Here is a 26,435-nt window from a genome sequence, read left to right as displayed (position 1 = left end):
TTCTAGTAAGGTAAGGTTTTTTCTTTAACTTTAGTTCACTAGAAGCAGACCCTATAAAATAAATGCCTATCTTCTGAAGTATCTAAATACCTACAGACATAGCACAGTAGGTAAAAGTAATTATTCTGATACTGTTACACTAGGACTGTGATACTTTGCCTGTTTATTGGTAGAATCATAGAATCAGTAAGGTTGGCAGGGACCTCTGGAGATCATCTAGTCCAACCTCCCTGCTCAGCAGGATCACCTAGAGCATGGTAGACAAGGTTGCATCCAGGCGGGCCTTGAAGATCTCCAGAGAAGGAGACCCCACCACCACTCTGGGCAACCTGTTCCAGTGCTCCGTCACTCCCACAGGGAAGAAATTCCCCCTCACGGTCAGGCGGAACTTCCTGTGCTTCAATTTCTCCCCATTGCTTCTTGTCCTGTCGCATGGGACAATTGAAAAGAGTTTGTCCTCGTCCCCCTGACACCCTCCCTTCAGGGACTTGTACACATTGACAAGATCCCCCCTCAGTCTCTTCTTCCCCAGGCTGAAGAGGCCCAGCTCTCGCAGCCGTTCCTCAGAGGGCAGATGCTCCAGCCCTCTCATCATCCTCGTAGCCCTACGCTGGACTCTCTCCAGTAGATACATCTCTCTCTTGGACTGGGGAGCCCAGAACTGGACAAAGAACTCGAGATGAGGCCTCCCCAGGGCTGAGCAGAGGGGCAGGATCACCTCCCTCGACCTGCTGGCAACACTCTTCCCAGTGCACCCCAGGATGCCATTGGCTTTCTTGGCCACAAGGGCACATTGCTGGCTCATGGTCAACTTGTCATCCACCAGCACTCCCAGGTCCTTCTCTGCAGAGCTGCTCTCCAGAAGGCCAGCCCCCAGCTTGTACTGGTGCCTGGGGTTATTCTTCCCTAGGTGCAGGGTTCTGCACTTGCCCTTGTTGAACCTCATGAGGTTCCTCTCTGCCCAGCTCTCCAGCCTGTCCAGGTCTCTCTGAATGGCAGCACAGCCCTAATGGGTAGAATAAAAAAAAAAACACTAAAATGAAAACTAACAGAATGCAACTAAGATCCTCCTTTGCATTAGAACTCTTTTCCTCCCATTGATTATTGTATGGACATTCTTACAGAGAGCTATTCAGGTGTGGGTAGGGCTTTGTTGGGGAAGAGGAGCTATTATTTGATTTCCTTCAAACTGTACTTTTCAAAGAATGCGGAATTTAAAATTGTATCACTTGACTTCTCCTACATATTATTTTAGCACTTTATTCACTTCAATATTTTCAAAAAATTTGTTGAATGAGAAAATAAACATTGATTTTCTTGATTATTGTAAAACTAGTGCTAAGATGATGAAGAAAAAATGAGGTACTACTTGATTTTTTTCCACTGCTATAGCAAAAGGAAGATGAATTAGATATTAAAATCATACAATACTCAAGTAGTAAGTTTGAAATCAAGGTTATAAACTTTCTTCCGTAATTGTCAGAGTAAACTTTGCTCCCTACAGGAAATTTTTATTTATAGCATTCTTTTTACACATTTAGGAAAATCAAAATACAGACCAGGAACTTAAGATGGGACGATGCAGGCAGTTGTAAGGCCTGATTCAAAACAAGGCTTAAATAATAATAATAATAATAATAATATTCCCCCCCCCAGCTGCTGAAGTGCATACACACCTCATTTTCTTTAATAAAGCCAGAAATTTCTTTACATCTATCTTCCTTCATCAAAACATTTCCAGCACGGATGCAATAGTTCACAACCTATATAAAGCTTCTGTCCCACTTGTTCCTTCAGACCTAATTATAGATGCCAGTTCTTTTCCTTATCTTCGACATGCAGAGATTGAAACCTCTCTACCAATTATCTTCTGTTGCTAAGACAGCAGTCTACAAGCCATCATATCCAACCCTTACCAAGTCCAAAAAGAACAATTTTAAATCTTCTTCCCTCCTTTCTCCTGCAATTAAAAACTCTGCTGTAGAAAGTAAATCTACTCCCCACACACGGCTTTAATTAGAACTCTACTTCTGGAAACAGAGATACAAGATAACTGCTCTACTCTTCCCATGCAAACCTCCAGTTCTGCAGCTAAACAGATGACAAGCCATATGAGAGAATCATTTTCCAACATGAAGATAAGAAACATTCATTCTTCAATATTTATATTTAATATTTGGAATGTCGTGTTTCAAAGTAACCTTTTAAGCACTTTGTAAATTGGAGTCTGTGCATCAAATTTCTTTACCCTTAATTTTTGCATGCTAACTAGGATTGACTAAAGGACATTACTGCACTTAGCCATAAAAAGATCTTTAAAAAAATATATTAGCCTTGTAAAATCTACCTATATCCCAAGAATGCATTTCATATCCCCCAAAAAGCTTGCATCTGTTTGTTTCGCCCAATGCTTTTGAAAACATCAGCTCTTATCAGCCTAGTTTGAAAGAGGCAAAACTGTTTCAAGAAGAGTATTTCTACAAGTTTCATGAAAATCTACATAGTAAGAGATATCTCTAAATATGTGTCCCCCTGAGGGGAGTGTGGGCAGAAAGACCGTAACACACTTTCCAGCCTTCATTGTGGGATGACCTGACTGATCAGGATTCATCTGTGAAAAATAAATATGACTATGAGAACAGAATTGTTCAGGAAGAGGGAACAAGACTCTCATACTGTAAGATTTATGTGGTGTATTCACTCTCATAGATGAAGTGGCTGAGATCTTTCAGGACAACCGTTTCCAAAAAGCCAGCTGCTGAAAAGCCAGCATCTCCTCTCATCGATAAAAATGATGATTCTCTGCTTAGCTATCCTCTTTGCCATATACGCTGCCCCCCATATTTATCTGTGCGCCTTTCTTAAGTCCATGCATGCATCCCCTACCATTAGAGTAACTCATATTAGAAAAAAAGCTTCACTATTGCCTCACTCCGATGCTTCATTTACAAGGCTGCTGATAGCTAGTGGAGCAGGGTACAGAGCAGTCAATGAAACTCAGAAATGCGGGCTAGCGAAGCGGCAGGGGCTGCTGTTACACCCTGGGCTCTGGGGTACCGCACTGCTGCATCGCTACACTGTCATGCACACCAGCTGAAGCTTCAGGCACTCCTCGGAACATTTCAATACTTTTTTTTTTTTTTTTTTGAATTCATTCACACACACAGAGAACTGTTTCATTTTTTTATTTTCCTCCTCCATATTTTGAATAATTTGCAACTGTGCATTACTTTACCATTAATATGTAAGCTCCAACTTTTCCATCAGTGAGATGAATGTATTTCTTTAAAATGTGCTCATAAAAATACTCATTTAGGAATGTCACTCAGTTCATTCATATTTTTCAAAGTTTTACCTTTTCTTGAGTGTTTGAACAGTTTCAACTTTTCTGTGCAAAGATATCCCATGGTTTATTAAAATCCCATTAATTATGATAAATATTTAGAAATATGTATCATTTGGGTCATTAGCTACCTAACACAGAGATGAAAAAATTTTGCATGAAGACTGCTTGTCACATTGCCATCTTTAAAATAAAGTCTAATGTATACTTAGCACTTGTTAACATACATTACTCCAAACATCAGCTTGGGAATGGTTACAAAATCCCCCCCCATATACATACATATACATACATACATATATATATATATATATGTATGTATGTAGAGGGGATATATATATATGTGTGTGTGTGTGTGTGTGTGTTTAAAAAAGGGTTTTAACTGAGGAAAAAAAGCTGTTAATATTTCCATATACTTTAAACAACTTTGAAGAATTTTACAAAACACATTAAACATGTTAGTATTTCATGGAAGAATCCACTCATCTTTCAACTTCTACTTTACTTCATTTATTATAGATCTCTAAACCCATTCTTAGCTGCTAAAAAAGGCACTAAAATAAGTCAACTGTTCAGCAGAGGTGTTCTTTAGCTAAAGGTCAGACAACAGCTTTGCTTCAAGTGTTAAGAATATGCTTAAATGGCAGCACAGAACAACAGAAGCAGATTCTACTACTGGGTCTGACTCTCTAATAAGTGTCACAATTTCATACCTCAGTTTCATCAAAATGAGGTAACAAGGCTACCATTTGATAGTGTTTGAAGGCAGGCTCAGTGTGATGTATAAATATCATAAATTAGTCATTTAAGAAGTCATCTACTTTCAATAGGGTCAGCAGAATCATGTAGAACTTTCACTTGAGTGGCAAAATTCTTATTTTAGTACAGAGGAAAAATTTGATTTTTTGGACTAGAAAACCACTGTTTCCTTTTGTCCATGAAACAACACACACATTGATCAGCACAACTGACTGAAAAAGTATATTTAACAGACATAGGCTGTCAGTAACACTTGCTAAAAAAAAACCTTACATATGAATTAAGTTTTTCTTCTGTCCTAAAGCTTTCCAGAATTTTCAGTTAAAACCATTAACATTTTACCATGTTGCATGAATCTTTATACAAGTTATTTTAATTTATTTACACTTTGGCTTTACTAATTGGGGCAAATGAAGGATTTGTGAACATTGACTCAGTATTTTCTAAAAAATTGGTTTAGGAAAACTACTATGCACTAAATGCAGGTTTGCTTGTTTAGGGAAAAAAAATCATGAAAAAAGAAAGTATTTATGTCTGACAAAAATAAGTTTGACACTGTACTATGCCTCAAAGCAACTGAAAATATCCTCAAATGCAGCACTCAAAAACTAGACATACATGATACAGGATTCACTGGAATAGCCAAAGCTGAATTAAGTTGAACTTATTAATAAATTATTCCCAGATATTTCAACATCTATACTCAAGTAGATCTAATAATAATAATTAAAAAAAAGATGGAGGGAGAGATGGGAGAGAGAGTGAGAAAGACAGAATAGCTTTATAACTATTTTTATTTCTTTGTTCTTTGATTTAGAATAGCTAACCAAATTAATAAAGAGAAACAGTCAGGCTGTAAGTTATTTAGGAAAATAAAACTCACCAAAATCTGCAAACACGGACTGTCCAACAACCTGCATACCCTCAGGCTTCTCCTTACTTTTTCCAGTTCTAGAGAAGTTCCCATCCTATCAATAGGATAAAAAATAATAGAAAAACTGAACTGCAGACAAAGTGATAAAGTTTGACTTTTGAAATTCAGATAATAAATATCAATAAAAAGAGATCAAGTAGGTAATAAAGAGACATTCCAACTATGGAAAAAATGTACTATTTGAAAATTGGGACTGAACTATTGGACTGTAATCTTTCATGGAATCCTGTGGAAGTCTACTAGTAATCATATTCAGATACAAGTACCTACATATTTTGCTCTGTTATTAGGAAGAGATTAGGTTATTTCAGCAACATAAGTTAAATCATAATTAAATTATGATAACTAACATTTTCTATACAATGACATGTAATTTTACATATGTATCACTAGATAAATATGTATGTATATACAAATATACACATATACACACACATTTTGATTTTACTTTTCCATTTCGAAATAACTTGATTTTACATTAGGTCTGCTTTAGGTCTTGTTCTAATTAAATCACTATTATGTCCTGCACAGCACATAATATTCTAGTATTTCATCAGAAAGACTGAAGAGAATCTTTGTTTATCATAGAAAGGAACCACAACTGTGGAACAAATCCACTTAAGTTTCTTAACCAAGTAAGATGACTCAAGGCCCACTTTTTTAGTCAATGCAATCAGCTCATATAAAATCCCATGCACACAATAATATATAAAGCCATTATAAGTTAAAAAATAATGAAAATGAAGAAACAGTCAGCAATCAATTAATTGACTTTTACCCTGTGTGCTTTGTAAGTCACAAGTAACAACACAGTGTTGTTTACATGCCAACTACAGACTTTTTTCATTCTTGTATTTGAATCCTCATACATATGCATGTTGAAGGAAAGTGGGTCATCAGCTACCACTGGTGAGGCAGATCCACAGGCGGCTATAGGGGGACATGTCACAGGATGCCAGCAGTCATCAGAGGTATGTATCCACCAACTTTACCCATGCTGAACTTTGCAGGAGCCGCAGTTGCTCATTTCATGATCTTACCTTTCCCTAAGGTTTGAGAGCGGTTCTTCCTCACTATATATGCTTTCAGTGATCCTAAAAGCGTTCTTTTTCTTCTTCTTTTTTTCTTTTCTTTTTTTTAACCCCTTATCTCTTCTTCTACATATAGCTTCTAAGGCTAATGCAGTCATCCAAGAACATGGCTCCCCTTTCCTTGCAGAGGGTATTTGCAATGTATTTCTACCAACATCTATAGCACACTCCTATTCTCCTCCCATTCCCCCACTGTACCATTCTGCTGATGAGTACACATGCTCCCAATTGAGTACAATGATAATCCTGAGATTTTCAATGCTGTTAATGGCAAAAGCGCATAAAAATCAGTAGTATTTTGAATTCACTGTTATCTTCTCTTACAGAATTCAGTTTTCCCTTTAATGGAAATTCAGTGAATAACCTCCCCAAAGAACCTGTTTCTCAGGAACAATCAAGCTTCAGTCACACACATCACACTATTTTCTGGATTATCTATAATTACTTATACTGCTTGCTCGTGTCATACTCAGTTTGTAGAGGTTAATGCTGTTGAAGATGCATCTTTGGAAACAGATTTTCCCACATGTTTGACTACATATTTTTTTCCTGGGCAGATAGTTTATAATGACTTAGTTGGGAAGAAAAAAGAAAAAAAGAAAAAAAAGGAGAGAGCCTCAACTGTAGTCTCTTGGGCAACATTTACAGGCAAGTTTTAGAGAGGCATGTAAATGGAAAACACAAAGCTTCAACAGTACACCTCTTGATGCAGCACCTCTTTTTCATGCTCAATATGTCTATTCTAAAATAGCTAATTTTTTTAATGAATTAATAAACCATACTGATGCAGAAACATATTTACCACTTTAGAAGAAAATTGATGTATTTGGTTATAAGCTCCAAAAGAATTATCTGACTGCAGGCTTGAGCTCGTAATCTTTATTCATGCAAATCATCTCCGTGCAGTAAAGAAGACTAGGCCCTGTGCTCAATTGACCAGAAGAAAAGGATATCATAAAGGCAAATATTTTAGAAGCATTTTATAGTACATCAGTGAAGGCAATTACTTTGCCTAGCTTTGTAGACAGATTTAATAGCTTTTAATAGACCAATGGAGGTCTTTTAAAATTGTTATGTGTACACCAGAGAATTCTAAAATATATTTAAGAGACATATTTTACTGGGCTGAATGATTCCAAAGCATAGGATTCATTCTTTATTAAGAAGGAATTAATCTATGTATACTAATTCTATTATGTAGGAATACATTCAGAACATACAAATTTGGAAAATTCAAAATTTGTAGGAAAATTAAAAAAGAAAGTACAGTAGACAGGTTAAATGCCTTGTGTACTTGCTACTGCTAAATCGTTCACTAATGAAATTCCTCAAAGTAAAAAATTGTTCATTTTTAAGTCTGTATAAAACTTAAAAATACAGAATTTATGACTAACTGCTTTATTTATTTATTCTTTTAAATCTCTAGCACAGCTCTTAGAACTTTTGGCTAAAAAGTTCTATTTGAAGACCATCTGGCAGCTGAGAAACAAAAATAGCTGTTCTTTTTTGTTTTGTTTTTGTTTTGTTTTTCACGTACCCAGTTCAGCAGCTGGCTGAGGAATGCCATGCTGATACACACAGGACTATATTCCCAGTTCTACACGGATTCATTGCGATATGATGGAAAAATTTCCAGGTAAATATTAGCTGAGAAATGGATTTTTGAGGCTATAAGAAACACAACATTGATCATCATCTATTAAAACAAAAAAGTAAACTTTAACATATGCACATACTAAGATTCTTAACGATAGTCCTTCTAGATAGTATAAAGGATGTACCTAGTTCTAAATCAACTTACATTACTATTTGGTATTCTGCAGATTCTTCACTGATCCTGGCCATTTCTAGGCCAGTTGTATTTCTAGGCTGTTATAATACAACAGCACAATTGGAAAAACAACCTCCCCTCCACAAAACAACAAGAACCTCCCCCCCCCCCCCTTATTTCTGGTTACAGAATTGCTATACTTTGGTATAAAACTTTCGAGCAGTCAGTAAGAAGATGGCCCTTCAATTCTTTTGTTTAATGTTTTAATAATTTCTTGAGTTGTATTGGGCAAGGTAGGACTCCCAGGAGGTTCCTAATCATAACTACAATAAACAGTCTGAAGGTTAGAAGTGAGGTTTCTAAACTTCTATCCCACAAAATCTTACCCAAGACCTGAAGTCACAGTTCTTAAAAAACTTACTTGAAGAAATCAAGTCTTTGACACACAACAAGAATAAAATATCTGGTCAACCTTTTCTTCATAAACCATCATACTAAGTGTCAGTAATCTTTTAAAGCATCTGATGACATATCACGAGTCCTGTTAACATGTTATGAAGGTCAGCTGACTGGTATACTTGATAATCATGCTAAAAAACCTGCAGAGGAATATATGCTGAGTAAATAAATTCCTCCAGGGATATTCTGCAGACTGAATGCAATAGTGCAGTTAGCGTCTCTAACATCATTTCTACTCATTCCTAAACCCGGGAGTGCCAGATAGCTTCTTATGTTTAAGATATTATGTGTTAACAGAATGGTTACTTCATTTTCCCCCTTACCTTATTTATCCATGTCTCAAACTGAATGTTTTTGGAATCTGATAATGTGGTAAGGAACAGATCTGCAAAGATAAACATAAGGGAAATAAAATACTTAACATTAGACTCCATACAAGTACTTAACTTACTCTATAAAGATACTATATAATTCTTATATAAAACATATATATTGCATATATTTCATAACTTAGATTTATATTCCTGTTATGTTTTGGATGTGTTAGTATTAAACAATTAAGATTAAAAAAAATCTATTTTCATCCCTTGTACTCTTCTGTATAATGCATATACCTTTTGCACTCAATTTCTGCACTTAAATTGGTTATATATGTTAGCCTCACATGCACTAATAATGTTATTTATGCACACTGAAGACAACATTTCTTGATAGCAAAGATGGAAACAGATCTCATCCTAAAAAGTATATACCATTACATTTTTAGTAGGTAAAATTAAAAACAAGTAACAGCAGCAACAACAAAATGAAAACCTCTACCAACCACTCTTTTTCTAGGTTTTGGATATACCGATTTAAGCAACAGATATACAGTTGACAGGAGGAAAAAAGAAGGTGGAGGAATATTTCAAGCTTCCTTTACAACAAAATTCTCTTAATGGTCGAACAGTGCAAAGGAGTGCCTTAGAGGCTTTATCAGACAATAGAGGAGCTTACACTTTTCATAGCCAAATAAGGAAAAGGTGAGGAAAAGGTTTTATAAAGGGAGTTAAAAAAAGTTTAGTACACAGAAAATCTGTAAGAAAATTATCCTTTGAGATTTAAGCACTCATCTGCTTTTTCACTGTCTTCCTCTCCCCAGTTTAAAACATTCTTATTTGACACAGAACACAATTCTTATTCTATGGCCAGAAAAGAATATTTTTTAAAAAACTGAATATTAATGCCTTACCCTGAGGTGATGTGCTGAACAAGCAGGTGGAATACTGCTCAGGGAATTTCCAGTGACACACTAAGGGCTATTGTCTTCCATAAAAAAAAAATAAATCTGCTTACTGATACCTTCCCCCACCCCCAAACCTGAAAAGTATACTAATTCATTTTATTTCTCTGATTATCTGAAATGTATACTAAGAGAATACAACAGACAATCTTCAAGATCTGCATAACTGACACTATTTTTATTTTTTATTATTTTTTACATGCATAACTACAATTTGAGATATTTTTTCTTAGAAAGTGATAAAGATTTTTTTTTTAAAAACAGATATACCAGGGATTCAGAGTCAGGGGTCATACGGCTACAATGGCAATTTGATCTACAGCATACATGAGAAAAGTCTTAGCATGATAATGTGCTTCAGTGGAATTTTAATTTTTTTATTAATCCCTTGGCATTTTTTGAGGAAGGAGTCAGAACTCATGTATAATAGTCTAACACAGACATACCTTAGAAAATATTTATAAACTTCCAAGTTTTATCCTTGCATATAGGAGGACGTTTGTGGAGTACTGCTGATAACCACTAGATATAAACCACAAAAATCCTAAAAATCTAATACAAGCAAAAAAAGAAACATGGTAACAATGGGAGCATTAACTCACTTTGTTGCAAACTGAAATGCCACTAAATCTTTTAAAAGAGTTTTTCAGGTTTAACTAAGAATTTCAAGCAGTTTGTAGTACATCCGTATTGTAATTAGCATTGGAATTGCAATTCATCGTGGCCTAAGACCGTATACAGATTATGTGAGAATAGGTGCTTTAAGCAGTGTATGCAACTACGCAGCAAATGATTAGTATTTGATTGGTAAATATGATAAGTTGCCTGACCTTTCCTAACCTTTAGTAGACATTTTGGTTGGCACTATAGCTGTTTTCTGCCCACTTCTCTGACTCAGTTTTGCGCAGTGCAGCCATGACCTCTTACCTTTAACTGTCAATGCAATCTCCCTGCCCGGCCCTCTGGGCAAGGTGAGATCTTGGGGAGCACTGACCTGGCGTTCCCACTGGTAACACTATGCTTATACATGTTTGATGACCCTATCCCAGAAATAGATCGGGAAATCCAGCTCTAACCTGTTGGTTAATACGAGGGCAAATGAATGTGTCAAGTTTTATGTACTACAATTATACTTCTAGGATAGAAGAATCCAAATACAAAAGAAAGATGCAAGTGAGTTATGCTGAAGATGCTATGAAGTCCATAGTTCTGCAAGTCACTTACTTAAGGTTAAAACAATGTTCTTTTAAAATAAAAACACCAGAAACATAGCAGCATTATCCCCAACAGTGATACATGCAATGGAATTCCATTTAATGATCATTCTTAATTTTAAAACCTTTCCTAATGGAGCATGCTGTAAGTTCTCAGCATTAAAAAAGAAAAAAAAACTATTCTTCAATAGGAAAATGTGGTATTGTGTATAATATCCTTACAGTAGATCATTTGAAATGGAGAAAAATGAATGTCCTTAACTTATTGGAAGCCATGTAAATACTCTAAAAATTAATATATCCATAAGCAGCAATATATATATAGATATTTTTTAATTTGAGCTTTACAGAGTAAATGTCTCAGATTATAGCTCCTCAGAGAGCTAAAACATGGCCGTGCTCTGACTTGCAGCTTGTAGCTCTATCTAACCTGAACAACAGGCCACAGTCAGTCAGATGCTCACTGTGATTGGGGAACAACGATGGCTAAGTAAGCTGCAAAGTATACTAACCCTAATCTTCAAACACAGCCATTTCCAGCTCGCTGAAATATCAGAAAACTACTTTTAACAGAGCACTCACAAGTACGCTGTATTACACATATACAGGTGATTTGTAAGGAAAGAAGTTTGCGGTGAGTTTTTCCTTAAGCATAAAAAAACAAAAACAAAAACATTTTTTTCCTTTCTCAGTGTGATACAGATTACATCAATTGTTTTCCCCCAACTTAAATTGCCATCATAATAAGCATACAGAAATGTACAGAAATCTGACTACACTGGCAATTTGCAATAGCAGGGAGTCAAGGAACAACAGGCATGTAAAATCTCAGATATTAGGAGCAGAAACAAAGGTAGCTTTAAAATAAACACTAAACACTGGGGATGGGGTTGGGGAACAGGAGGAGTGAGCCACAGTGGCTGGGCTGTCACCCAGCTTAATAATAAAGTAACAAATGCATTCAGCTATCCGCTGTGTGGGAAGAATAAATCACGACACTAACCGCAAGTCAAACTACAAAAAGCTAATACAAAGGCAATAATTTAAGACATCTAACATGTATACTATATTAAAAAAAAAAGAAGTGCTTACAGATTTAAAGTGTTTGCTCAACCACTGTACAAACCAGGCATTTCAATGAACATGCTTGTTTCACATTTTGAGACTAGGAAGACAGAGCTGTTTTCAGAGGAGGCAATCTAAAGTAGGTTTCTTTGGTTCACAAGACATCCATGCTGAATGCCCTATACAGCCACTTAAAGCTGACTACATTCAGCAACATACTCAAATCTCACCAAATACTCTCCCACTCCCCCCTAAAAAAAAGACCCCAAGACAACTCTCCACAGTTAGTTTATGACTTTCACCCTCTTCAATAGACTTCTCTGACTCTCCTTTTCCTCATTTGAGGCATATATATTATGTTCAAATCAAAAGCACAGACATGCCAAAACCAGCTCCAAGCCTACCACTGCATGGGAGCAGTGCACTGCAGTGCTATGCCAGGCAAAGACAGCAGCTTACACTGCAGAGACAGCATGGATGAACTGGTGCCATGCTGCCCCTAACTTACTGCAATGAGCCATGATTTCCCGTAAGACGAATTGATACAGGTACAGCAACACATCCTCTGGTTCCACAATCAGTTGAACCAATTCAGCTGGTATTTTAATGCCAATTATCCTCCTTTTTTATCCTTAAGCCTCCTTATATGTAATATGTCTCAAATTCTGATGCATATTTTCATCAGTAAATCACCTCCCCTTGTACTGAATCAAAAACCCAAATGCCTTATATTTGAAAGTAATTTTCATTTTTGAAAAAGTAGAAGAGTTCAAAGCAAACAAAAGAACACATTTACAGCAGAAGTAGTGTAAGAATACTTCATGCAATGTAATTTGAAAAGTTATTTGTCTAAGGACATGCTGCCATGTTGCCTTTGGCAGGCAGTTCTGGTAGCAACTTCACCTGTAGAAAACAAACTGTTTACTCACAGAACTGTAAGTTTAAAAAGCAGAGATAAAGTGCTGAGTGCTGGATAATATGCTCTGTTCAAATGCTGATGGACCTAATGACACCATAACACGAAATATTTACAGCCTGAGTTTATACGCTTAAATAACCTTGAGCTCAGGGAACTTCGGTACCTACAAAATACACAAGTGATATTATGGAGACTTTTATTGGACAACGGGTACATAAATGGATACTAAAAGTAAGAGGAAAGGATGTACCTTCTAACAACCCAATTACAACTGTAGATTCTGGATAAATCCCATGGAAACGGACCACAGCAGGAGAAAATCAGCCTCGCCACTTTCTAAATAGGATGCTCCTACTGCAGCTGCCAGGGAAAGGGTGTTGCTGGATGGACCACTAGACCAAGCCTGTAGGGCACTTCTTATGCTCTCAATTTGTGACAACATATAAAAAGATGAGTAAAATCCCTGACAGTTGGGATGGGGCAAGGACCTTGCACCAGACTCAGGAAGATTTCCTGAAATGTGCCACCTACAGCCTAACCAAATGGCTAGTATTAAGAAATATTACTGTCTGAGAGGGAATGTTTTTCCTAAAGTCAAGCATGTTCAAGTTTAAGTGTACTTTGCTATTTTTGATTTAACAAGCAGTGGTTAACATGGAAACAGCATAAGCGATAGCAAAGTTCATAAACAACATTCCACAGCCTGTGAATAAGATAAAGAATCAAGAAGTTTCTTCAGTATTTTAGATCCACAGAACTGAAAAACAACCTAAATATAAACCACTTATTACAGAAGACAACTGACATGCTGTGACACAAAAAAGCACTGCATTAACATTTTAGTCACAGCCTAACTTCCCAAAAAAAAAAAAAAAAAAAAAAAAAAAAAAAAAAAAAACGGATTGGCTGTTCTTTAATTTAATTCGCGCAGTGATAAAATGCTGCTGGCCAGTCTCTACTACTACTCATCAACAAATACATATTTTGAAGAACTTCACATTCATTCTTACAAAAACAGAAATGCAGAGCATTAGAAATTTATGTTTCAGCTTGAAATAGGTTATTGTAGTACTGTGCTACAAGCTGCAAGTAGACTAAAAACATGTTACAGAGGAACCATCACAGTTCCATCCATCTTTCTTTGGTGGGATCAGCTAATGTTGATACGCTAGCAACACATGGCCCAGTGAAGACTGAAAAATTTGCCCAAGCAGGTACCTAAAACTTGATCAGCTAGACTACATTGGGTTTAGTAACATTATGGCTACATTATATCAAGAGCATTATTATATCAAAGTCAGCCCAGATATGTCCACCTACACTGAAATAATACTTTACGTATGGCACAGCTATGTCCCAAATCAGCTAGATCCACTTCTGACCATTTCTGTGTAATATATCTAATGGAAAGCTACGCAACTAGTTTTTTAAGCTAGTTTTTGGTGACCCATCTCAGGCACCAGAAACATGCCATTCTTTCACGAGGCCTCAGAAACCAGACACCTAGAGTGAGGATGCACAACTGCTAATCGCCTACTGAAAGTCAGACACATGCATTTGTGACAGGTATCAGGCAGGACAAGGGAATTCTACAGCAAAGACAGATTAAAACTGCAGTGCAGCATTCAGCTCAACTTCAACTCAAACATGAAAGCATTTCTACTCTTCCTGTAATCCCTAGCTTCTAGCTTCACCATGCATCTCACAATTTTTGGTGAAGATGCAGAAAGAATCATACAGACAGTTCTTCGCTGAACAGCCCTACTCCCAACAGCAGGTCCGCCCCCCCTCCTTCTCCCACAATATTCTTCACACAGACAATCCCAGGTTCCTCTCATCCCAGGCTTATGTAACTATGCTTCTCTTATCCCACACACTCCTTGATCCTCCTCTGGTGACTTCTGATCCATCTGTTAACATCCTCTTCTTGCAGCAGTTCACCCAGTGTTTGCTTCTCACCCTCTCCTTCTAAATTCCCTACCTTGAACCCAGATTTTTTTCCACCTACTGATGTCTATTCCTCCTCCTTCCTGTATGCCACCTCTACCTTTGCTTCCTGTTCTCATTTAAGTGTCCAAACACCAGCAATATTCTAGAGCTGCAATGGAAGGGAAGGCTGTTTTAATCCTTGGCTGTGATATGCTCAATATAGATAGATATTTTAGAAAGGCAATATTAACAATTAAGTGAAAAAGAAAAACTGTTGATATTTCTAAAACATGTTTCAAACCAGCTAAATTTGGATGGGCAAAAGCCTATTCAAAAAGATCTTCCTGTCTTTCTGAGAGAATATTTCAAATCCTTGCTCCAAAGATACCAAGCACTAGGTTATTAAGGAAAAAAAGAAGTTATCATATTAAACCAGCTCCACCAGCTCCACTCCCACTTCAGTTTGTGAAAAATGCTGGGCAAGTATAACTGGAGGTTAGAAAAAGTTCAACCTGGAGGAAGATGGATGGCTTAGAAGACTTCAGCCCAACTGCAGAACTTCAGATGATCTTATTAGAATAGATAATACTATCAACTCCACTTCCAACATTCCTTTTTCTTTTTAGTACTGCTAGAAAATAACGAGAAAGCCTAACTATACAGATTGTGCTGTATGTTTGCTTCTGAATATCCTTGCATTTTCCTTCACTTTTGAATGTTGTAAAAAAACCATTACTATTTATAGATTGAGTGTTCATTTCACTAATGACTGATTTGACCTTTCTGTTTAATGTCAGAGGGCTTTATTTCAGAATCAAAACCTTCAGCATCTCTGGTTGACCTCAGAACCACCAAGTCGCAAGCAATATTCTTTTTTACAGTTTGACTTCACATTTACTTTAGAACTTTAAGATAATAAAATAAAAAAGAAATAAAAATGCCTTTTTAAAAAAACAATATCAAAATGCAAGAACAGGAACGTGAGCTTCCATCTTACAAAACAAAATATTAATCGAACAGAACATACATTTGTACACTTCAAATGTATAAAAAAATTCCTCATGTATGTGGGGCAGCAGATATATTAGTCCACATATTTAACAAACATTCAGTTAGAAGTTACTTGCAGGTATGAATGTGTCTACTTGCATGTATTGGCATATGGAAATAATGCCCTGCACTAAAAATCTGCTTCTCCGTAGATTTACGTGTCTCACAGAATTGGTGAGCTGTCAGTTGTATTAAAATCATTCAATGTCATACAGCACAGAGACGAACAAACAAGATTATTTCCTCTATTTCCATTACAGATAGACTCATTTTTGGGGGAAGCCCACTCTGAGCATATTTAAAAATATAAAAAAGAAGGAAAAGAAAATTACTTACTTCTTAGTCACTCCAAGGAATTTTGATATGCACAAGCTTACTTTTATAAAAGAGTACTACAACTGCAGTCAGTTTTATTTCCTTACTACATCATTTTTCCGGTTTCACTTCTATTAAAAATAATTATTTTTCTGTTCATAGATTTTTCAGTCAGGTATAGCAGCCTTCCATTACATTTTTATTCAGATATCTTGGTGATTAGTTTGAGTGCTTTATTTTTTTTGGGGGGGGGGGAGTAATTAATTTGCTGCAAAATAGTTGGCATTCAGACTGTACAAATAACATGCCTTGCTAAAATAATTTAGCTTTTACAATATAAATATGAGGACAAGTGCCAATAGTAATGAATTTGCAATTAACTTGTCATGAGTTTTTGGTACTATTCACATAAAATGATAAGTTTAGGAATCATTCCATCCAGTAATCTCATTTTCTAAAATATTTAAGCAAAATGAAAGGACTTCATACCTTCCAAACAAGCTAATTTGTTTTTTGCAAATTTTTAAGAAAGGTGTTTATAATAAACAAGGTTTTGAATGACTTTTCTATGAGCGTCAGCACTAAAGCTTTTCAAATGGATCTTTCAAAATTTAAAATTTAACAGAACTATGTAGTAGAGCAGATTATAAACAACTATAAACAACATAATTAGAACATTTAAATCCCTGTTCATTATTAAGAGTGACTGTGGGAAAAAAATCTGTACGTATTAATTCACAAGCATCATTTAAATGGAAAAGCTTTAAATTAGTTTTATGCAGAGCATTTATGTTTCTGATTATGCAAATCAGGTGGGACTAGTCCTCTGGGTTTTAGCATTTAGAATGTGACATGTTTCAGAGACGAAATTCTGTTCATTTTCAGAAGAAAGCCAACAACATAATTTCAAGCAACAGATGACCACTCAGTGTTAAGAGTACTTTCAGAACGCTTTTTCACACTCAGTGCTTCCCAAGCAAAATGCTATTTAGGGCAGAATCAATTTTCCTCCCATGTAAAATAACTATTGATTTCCATAAAAATATATTAGCAACTTGTATTTCCTTAATAGTAATTAGGATAGAGACTATTCATCTTTGTAAAGCATACTGGCATCCTCAAACATAATAAAATTTGAGAATAACTCAAATTATGTTTTGAACCACAACATAACTGTACTGGTACTAACCAGTTCAGAGTGGGGCTCACTTCCTAAATATACTTCTAAATCTAAAGTTTTTGTCTTTGATATCATTACATAACTCTTACGTTAGACAACAGCAGACCTCTCACCATAGTTACCTTACCCTGTCCTCAACTATTTTGTTACTGAATGAATATGAATATACTAGTTTCTAAATTAGGCTTCTCAAACTAAATTCATTTTCAATTTCCAATTTCATACTCAACTATCAAAAAATCACAGAGGTGCATCCTTCACAGGTAAGAATGGGAAAGTCAGTAAGACAGATCACTTGTCTCAAAGATGCTAAAGCAAGCTGGTTTCATTTATGGTTGATCCATTCCTCCCCACCCCCCCAATTCTCAAATGTAAACATTTCGTTTAGCAAAAAAGTCAGAAATTCAACAAAATCCAAAATGATTTAGCAATTATGTTGGTTCTTTCACCACTCTGGAAAATCTGCCAGCTTTAGTGTCATCCCTAAAGCTTATTATCATCTACTGTACATATTCTTTCTGTTGTAATGACCAAAAATACGTTTGGTAAACAAAACAAAACAACAATAACAAAAAAATCAGACTGAGAATTTAGTATGGAACAGCAATCTGCTCTGATATTACTGTATTTTCGTTCAGCTACCTTTTTGACATGCTGCACAGGTTTAAGAATAATGTTCCTAAAAAGTAAGTATGCAAATAACCTGCATCATTAGGCATGTCAAGCTAGGGAAGGGACTTCTCAGCCCTAAAGAGATAAAAATGGAAGCTGCACATGTGCACTTGCAGAGGTGTGCATTGATACAGAAGTTATATTGCCTTTAAGCTAATTTACTGTCTGTCTGAAGAAACCAGTTATGACCCCAAAATGCCTGGCTATATTAGCATTTATAAAATCTATTTCACTGACTGGTTGGATCCTCTTGAAGTCTTACTGGATTCCTTCAGTAGCTTGTGTAACAAATCTGCCTGTTTCTAGGTAAGGCTTTTTCTCTTTATCAGTGAATCATCACAGTATTTTTCCAGGATTTCTTTCTCCCGTATGCATGGGTTTGGCCTTTCAGGATGAAGAGGTGCTATCTGGTACCCAGTCTTATTCCTAAGTCATTCTAACTCCAGAGAGGTGAGCTTGATTAACAAAATTAAATGGATGCATGAATGTTTACCACAACTACATAAATAAAGCTTTGCTTCCCTGAATTTATCATCTAAACTGAAGCAAGAAAGTACTTCTCTTTGCCAGAATACTGACAAAACCATGATGAGACAGAGTTGCTTCAGAAGGAGATAGCATTTGGAAGTCAGGACCTGAGTCTGAGAAGGATAAGACTGAGGTAAGAGACATACCTCTGCTGTGATAGCCACTTTTTCTGCAAGGCAAAAATGAAGACATCTTCTTCACCCTTTTAACTCAGAAAAGATAATTTTGTGTCTAGATATTTCCTGCATTATCTTGGAAAACAGAGACCATCCTGTAGGCCGCTTGTTTTCCAAAGTAGGGAGGGGGGAGTCTACTTTTTTTCAGTTGCTTTGCAAACCAGATCTATGGCTCTGTGTTGCAGAATGGTTGAAAGTAAATTCCACCAGTGGCTTGGCTGTAACGATATATTCCTATAAAATTATAAAGTAGAAATTGATTAAGTTGATATGCAGAAGATAGTGTTAAAAGACAGCAGGCACTGACTTTCAGTTTCTTAAATACCACATCAGTCCTTTGAAAAACCAGAAATATAAAGTTACTTGGTAACAGCTGTAGTCAGCACTGAATTCTATTATTATATTCTATAATTGCAACAGAGGAATTACAACCCCTCTGACATCTTCTGAAGACTTTTTTTGCTTTTTAAAAAACTTTAGGATACATTGATATTTTTTCCCCCACTCTGCATGTGATATCAAAGTTGATGTGTTCACCACAACACCTGCAGTTCTCAGAAATGATGCTTATAAAAGGTAAATCCCTTAGGTATATCTAAACAGTAGGAAAACTTGCAACCTTGAAAAATGTTTTTGATAATAAAAATTATGGCAGTGAGGTAAGAGTCAAAACTGTTTTTTAAATACACATGATCCCTAATGTTAAAACCTTTTCCTCATGCACAGAAGTCCTTGCCATGAAATAGTATTTTTTTTTTACAGCTGTTCTATTAGCCAATTTCAATCATTCCAATTAGAATTTACTCTGAAGTTACTCAGAAACAGTTATATATATGCAAATAGTCCAGCATGCACATTCTCTTTTTGGAAAACATTTGTCAGGCCTCAGTTGCACTAATGTCGGTTATGTCGGAATACAAGCATAGGAATAAGACAAGCCAGGTTAAGAGCAACACTCAGAAAAGGCTTGAGCCGTGCTAGTCTACCACTGCACATCTAATAAGCATGTCGCTGAAACAGTAGTAGAAATGATAAAACGGAGGACATGTTAGAACAGAACTACTATGTGTACTGGAATTACCGAATTAAGAGATTACCATCTTCTTTTCTGAAATCTTTAAGGAAAAATTTTTGTTTATTTAGCTACGCTAGTGGTGTTCAATAAATCATCCTTAGAAAACATTTTAACTATCTTTCCTATATGACAACCCTCTTCCTATTTCAATAGAACTGACATAAAACTTAGAGCTTCCCTTTTTTTCCCCCCACTTGCATTGCACGACGCAAGTAGAAATGCATTTTCGTACATTTGACCACTACAATAGTCACTTGCTGACAGCTGATTTTGTATCAATGAATGGGGAAGATGCGGCAAACAGTTACCTATCATAGTCTGGCCAATTAATTTAAGTGAACTTTACTTTCAAATGCATTTGTTTTTTAGCTAGAAGTGAAAGGAGTTAAATTGTTGGCTGTTTAAAGAAAAATCCAAACAGAAACACTAAAAAGAAATGCTTTATATTATTTCTCAAAGCCTTAATCATAGATGAATAAATTCAGCTATACAGTAACATATTTACTGTTCCCAGTGCTGAAGTTCAAAGTTATTAAAAGTACTAAGAAACAAGCTTATTAGCAACTGCCGTTTCTTATACAGACTCATCAAAGAGAATAATTTAAAAAATAACAGGGTTTGAGTTAATTCTCACACCAAATGTCCAGTTCACAGAGCTTAGCGAGATTTGTTTACTTTTAGAATTACTTAGTATGAGATAATATCATTCATCTTTTAAAAGGAAATTTACTCTTGGTAGTAGTCTTCAGACCTCTATCTGAACCTAATTCAGAAGCTGAAAAAGCCATTGGCTTCTTTGTTCAGTAGAAGTGCTGTAATCAATCTCTAGTGTATCATTAGAAGTTTCAAAAGAAAAAGCCTTTGAGACACTTCATTTTGTCAACTTTAAATTACATTTGGTAAGCAGATAGCAGAGGCGATGTGATCTTTTAGAAAGGTTAGGCAAAACTCAAGATAAAATAGGTGTTTCTTTTCTCTAGAGAGCTCTATTCATTCTTTATCTATCACCAAGAGGAAAGTCATGAGTAAGAAAAGTGGTAGTGGTAAAAGCAGAGCAATCTCAGCAACCTGAGGAGGAGAGGCAGTTAATTTAACCAAGCAATACTGGTTTCATCTTGTGAAAGAGCAGAGACTTCTCATGTTCCTGCACAGTGTTCAAACCAAGTGGACAAATACAGATTTTTTTTAAAAAAATCACTTTAAACAACATTTGTAGTGGGAGGTAACAGATTTGTAAATAGCAAAAAAACCCAAAACAAAAAAAAACCCAACCAACCAAAACGAACACCCTTCTCCTCCCCCCAAAAACAGATGCAGATTGAACTTCTCCAAAATATGTCCCAAGAAATCTGTAGAATGCATTGGTTTATTGTAAACTTTCAGGTAAGTTCTCTTATCTCAGCTTAAAACAGGTAAAAAAATTACAAGCTATACCATTTAAGGAATGAAATAGTAACATGGCATTACTGAGTATTTGTCTTGACTCTAGAATGAAGAAAGTATATATACATTTTTAAAGTGCCATCCAAGATAATTAAGTTATAAAAAGCCAAATAATTTTTTTGCGAACATAACAAATATAGTTATTTTAACGCAATCTATTATATAAAATAAGCTCTCATGTTAATATATATGTAGAGAGAGGTTACTAGTTTCCATCAAGAGCCAACACCAAAAACGTAATCTATTCAATAAGTCTGACATTAAGCATAACAGTGCCTTCAGAATCAAAATTTTAACTGATTACAACTCAAAATCACCTGGGAACCGAATGACTGGCTATCAAGAAGAAAACCATCTACATTCCTGGGTGTAAACTAATATGTAGGACTCAAAAAGAAAACACACTGTAAATGTTCTGGCACATTAAATTTCTAGATTCCCAAAGCAAAACAACATAAGAGAATCAACCATCAGAAAACAGTAAAGAGATTAGCAATTAGTTTATAGCAAGCTGTTACTGACTAATGATTTTTCCACTTCAGTTTTCCCCAAATCAAATTTATGAATTTTCTTTCACTGTGTGCGAACAGCTCTGCAAATATTTGCCACGACACACACAGTGTGCCAGTGTTTTAAATGCCAAACAGGTTACAAAACCAGTACAAATTTTGGAATTACATAAACAAATAAGGCATGGAATACCTTAATACATTTAATATTTGTCATAGCATTCAAGGATACATCTGCCACTAAGAAAGGAGTTACAGTATGATTCAAGGTCCAAGGCAGTTTGTCTTACGCATATGAATGTATTTAAATATTTGCAGGGCCATGAACTGATTTTCTTTTGGTAGACCAAAAACTTGAAGTGTACCCAAATTTATTGCTTATTAGTAATTCTTTTGTTAGAGTAATTGGGGATTTGAACTGCAGCATAGCAAGCCAGCTTTAGCCCTAACAGAACATTTTATACTTTAAGATATTTTAATTAGAAACATTCAAATTATAGAACTAGAAAAAAAAATGTAGTGAGATAATTGCTATTCTAAAAACTTCAACTTTAGAGGAAGCACTGTAAAACAAGATAAATTAAACTTCATTTTGGTCCAAAGTATTTCTCTGCAAATGCTGACTGTGGCAGTAAATATCAACAATGGCATAGATAAAATACTGCAGTCTATTGCCTAGCTTGTAACAGATGATCTGTATCAACATACCTACATCCTTTCTGTGTGGTCTTTACCAAATTTTTACCTTTCTCTGCCTCAGTTTCCAGCTGTAATATTCTTCATCTACCCTTCTTCTCAGTACTTCAACTGCAAAATCTTTAGTGTAACAACTATGTTTAGAATAGTGTTTACTTAATAAAACAGCATCATTGCTAGCTCTTGACTAACACACTTGATGTGCATTTCTGACAAAGATTAAGCTGCTATTTACTTTGATTTGAGTGGATTGACACAACTAAGTTACTTTTAACCTCCTTCACTATCAGCCAAAATTGTTAAGTCTTGCTGAAATACTACTTTTAAGTTATGTGATGTAAACCTTTTGGATTAAGCATATGACTTCTTGAGACTGGCTTCTCACTTGAGGAACACGCTTTGGACATGCTCACCTAGACTCTCATGCTCTGTAGCATACACCTAAAGTTAGGGGCATTCAGATACTAGCTTCAAGGTTGTTTCCTTAACCTAGAAACTAATGATAAGTGTGATTAACAGCTATTACATATTACTAAACACACCTCACATCCACGAAAGATGAGGCATAACTTCATCTTTCAGTCTACTCAGTGACATTAGTGTAGGGCAGAATTCTAATCTCAGATGACCAGGTATCAAGTTTAGATCCTCAGCAAATAAGAATGACACTGTACTATTCAGGTGTGAAGGAAGCATGTGACTATATGTAACATTTTTAAATATAGCCACTATATCATACATATAGATATATAAAAAGCAGCAATTACACATACATATCATTTCTTGCTTGAAATGATTGCTGAAGTCAGTAGGATTTGGCACATCAAATTGATCCAGAGGAATAACAACAAAATCTCGTTTTTAGATGTTATACCTTTTAGTGTTGAGAAGCCATTAATGTTCATATTTAAATATACAGTTACTTTCACTTTTAAAATCCAAAGTAATATTCTACTTTTCATGAAAAGTAGAAGAAACAAGAAAAATCTTTAATGAACAGCTGAAAAAAAAACTAACTACAACATTTTCCTAGTTTCTAGAGATGCTTTGGAGCAAGACACGCTGTATGATGGCAATTAAGGTAAGGCTGGTATAATACCAAATGGAACAAGGCACCAAAAAAAGTAGAAAATTCTTCACCCATTGATACATTTTGATCAATATTGACTGCTTTTCAAGTAGCATTACATTCATCTAGATGTAAATGGGTTAAATTCAAGAATGTTTATGTGAAAGAGCAAAATGATTGGAGCATCTGTCATACAAGGAGAGGCTAAGAGTGCTGAGGTTGATGAGCCTTCCTCCAAGCCCTTCTCAAGGTTAAACAATGTGTATAAATACCTGATGGGAAGGAACAAAAAGGATAGAGTTAAACTCTTCTCAGTGGTGCCCAGTGACAGGATAACAGGCAATGGGCAAACTGATATACAATAATTTCTACCTAAACTTAAGAAAAAGCTTTATCACTCTGAGGGTGGTCAAATATTGGAACAGGTTGCCCAGAGAGGTTGTGGAAAATCTGTGCGTAGGACAATACACACTTAATGTATATACATTAAAGCTTGAAAATTTTGTATTTACTTTATCCTCATCCACAAAGCACATATACACCCTTCAATAACAACTGCATACTCTTGCAAATTTTTGTATGAATTATGTAGATTTCCTCTCTAACTCAAAATTGCTTATTGAATTAAAAATTATGAGCAGCTGAGACTTCGACATAGTGACATTTTATTTAGAAACAGCAGCAGCATTACTAACTGAAACAACCTAGTTTAAATCTCTCCGAGAAAGATTAGTATCATCTTTGTTCTGGTTAGTGGATTTTTGGATTTATAAAGTTCTTACACAGTTAGCCTTTCATGAAGCATTGTTAGGATTAAAAACATCTTTATGAACATGTTCTCATATAATGAAATCATAACAATTCAACTTCATTTCACCCAGAGCAGGAGAGCATGACAATTAAAAGCACTGTTTTGAGGGCTTAATTTCTTGGCAGGTTGAAAATGGGTTAGCTATAGCCTAGTAAAAAGACTGTGAGCCCAGAGAGGATTTTTTTTTCTTTTTTATGTCAAGCTTACTTCAAATCTCCTAAGCTGTTTATAATGATACAGTTGCCAAAAATAGTCTAGCTAAAAATCACTGAATTGGCTGCATCTGTTACAGAATAGAAAGAAAGCCTCAAAACACTGCAGACTACTAGAAAACGATCTTAAAAATAAAGTAAAAGATGACGGTATTCTGGAAAGGTTTTTTTTAAATTGTAAAAAATCCAAACGTATCCAGTTTAGGTAAAACTATATCCATGAATTGTGGCATTGTCCATGAGTAAATACAGAATTTTTCACAGTATCAAGAAAAATACCATAATAAGACCAAGTATCATGATATTAAGTCTTTTGGACAACAGGATTTCAGTACGCAGAGTGTTCTCCTGCTTCCTCATCAATGCCTCCTTCCTAACTGATAAGATTTTGATGCAGACCAGGACCTGTCCTTAATGAAGTTCTGCTCCCCTTCAAGAACTGTAACACAGGTTAAAACCAAGTCACAAAGATTCTCTCATCTTAACTAGCTCTACCTAAGCTATCCAGTAAATTATAAACCTGCGCAAAGAAATAACATAATGTGGACCACACTCCTCCATTAGTTGGGGCAATGCTGCCTTGCAACACCAGTAACGCCGAGCAGGAATATAGATACACAAACAGGAAAACATCTAGCTGTCTTTTTCAGCATCTATCCAGACTGCACAGAGTGAGACATAAGGCTCATGGTGTGCTTACAAAAACAATATCAGCACCTTATTTCAGTACTGTTTGACAAAATCACAATATTACCATTATTATATAGAAAATTACCTTTTTTAATTCTTAATGTTAGCGGACTACTTCTATGAGACACTTGCCAAACTGTACAGACCAACACAAATTACATGAGACTGAGAAAATTAAACAGACATTTGTTGGAAGAAGAACAATGAAACTCAAAGTCTAATTTCATGCTTGGTTAAAGCATGCTGCTACTGAAAGAGAAGCCTACCTTTCCTCCATGCCTACCACAGCAGCTGCATGGTGAATTGGATCTAAGTCAAGTGAAAATGAGTTCTCTTCCCAAACACATTCCGCCTCAACTATGCACTAGTTGAGCAATTGCTATAGCTGACGTGAGGGAACTGGCGTAAGCATGCAGACAGGGCCAGATGATTGGTGGCTTTTGGTTTTGGCAGTGGGCAGTCTTGTACTAACATATATCAGTCATGAAATATCAGGTCTCTCTGATATGTACATGTAAGGTATTATTTTTCAGCAATATATCCCTTGCTCGCAGTTGGCCCAGATTTCATAACAACAGTAAAACTCAACTTCCAATTCTCGTCTTGAAAGTAGTAAGTTATTTTAAAGAAAGCAATTCTATGGTAATATTTTTCCAGTTTCCTTTGCAGGATGGATTATTTTCCTTGAAATTTTCCTCAGGATGTCAGTCTAACATAAACAATAGATTTTAGCCTGATGAATTACATTTTTGCCGTTACAAGCAACTAAAAATCATGATCTTTGTATAGGGAGTGATGGAAGCTTTTAGATTATGTGGATCTACACCAACAGAGGAATTTCCATATAATATGAATGCTAACTGGAACTCTTTGGACATTGAGTAGATTAACTATCTCTCATAGAGATTTATGCACACTCCCCAAATTTGTTCCTATTTTTGATCAATTTCTGATTAACTACATACACAGCTTAGAGTATCTACCTTTATCTGTGAGTTTAAATTTCAATATATTCATCTTAAAAAGTTACCTTAAAGGCACATCTACTCTGCTCATTCCACTAAAACAAAATTCCAAAGGATTATACAGCTAAGTGTTTTAGAATTGGTTATTACATGACACTGATTATGGTAAGCAATCATGTATTTAATTTTCCAGTTTGAATTTCCATTTGACAGCTTCATGCAACAATTTGCCAGAACTGAAAATTAAGGTTTGATTATGCACTAGAACAATTGATTTA

The 26,435-nt window shown here is 35.6% G+C and overlaps 1 protein-coding gene across 3 annotated transcripts in view; it reads right to left on the bottom strand.

The window, feature by feature from the left end:
* The window catches only part of ITFG1 (integrin alpha FG-GAP repeat containing 1), a 98,998-nt gene that overhangs the window by 59,065 nt on the left and 13,498 nt on the right, over window positions 1–26,435 (bottom strand). For all 3 annotated transcript variants that reach the window (XM_062586769.1, XM_062586770.1, XM_062586771.1), the window contains 2 exons: window positions 8,681–8,742; window positions 4,986–5,070 (listed from right to left, as the gene is read on the bottom strand). In XM_062586769.1, coding sequence (XP_062442753.1) covers window positions 4,986–5,070; window positions 8,681–8,742 — 147 coding nt within the window. The remainder of the gene's footprint in view (window positions 1–4,985; window positions 5,071–8,680; window positions 8,743–26,435) is intronic.

This window comes from Rhea pennata, chromosome 13 (assembly GCF_028389875.1).
Source record: "Rhea pennata isolate bPtePen1 chromosome 13, bPtePen1.pri, whole genome shotgun sequence".
Lineage (NCBI taxonomy): Eukaryota > Metazoa > Chordata > Aves > Rheiformes > Rheidae > Rhea > Rhea pennata.
The sequence above is the reverse complement of the archived record's forward strand: the minus strand, read 5'-3'. Positions and strand labels throughout refer to the sequence as shown.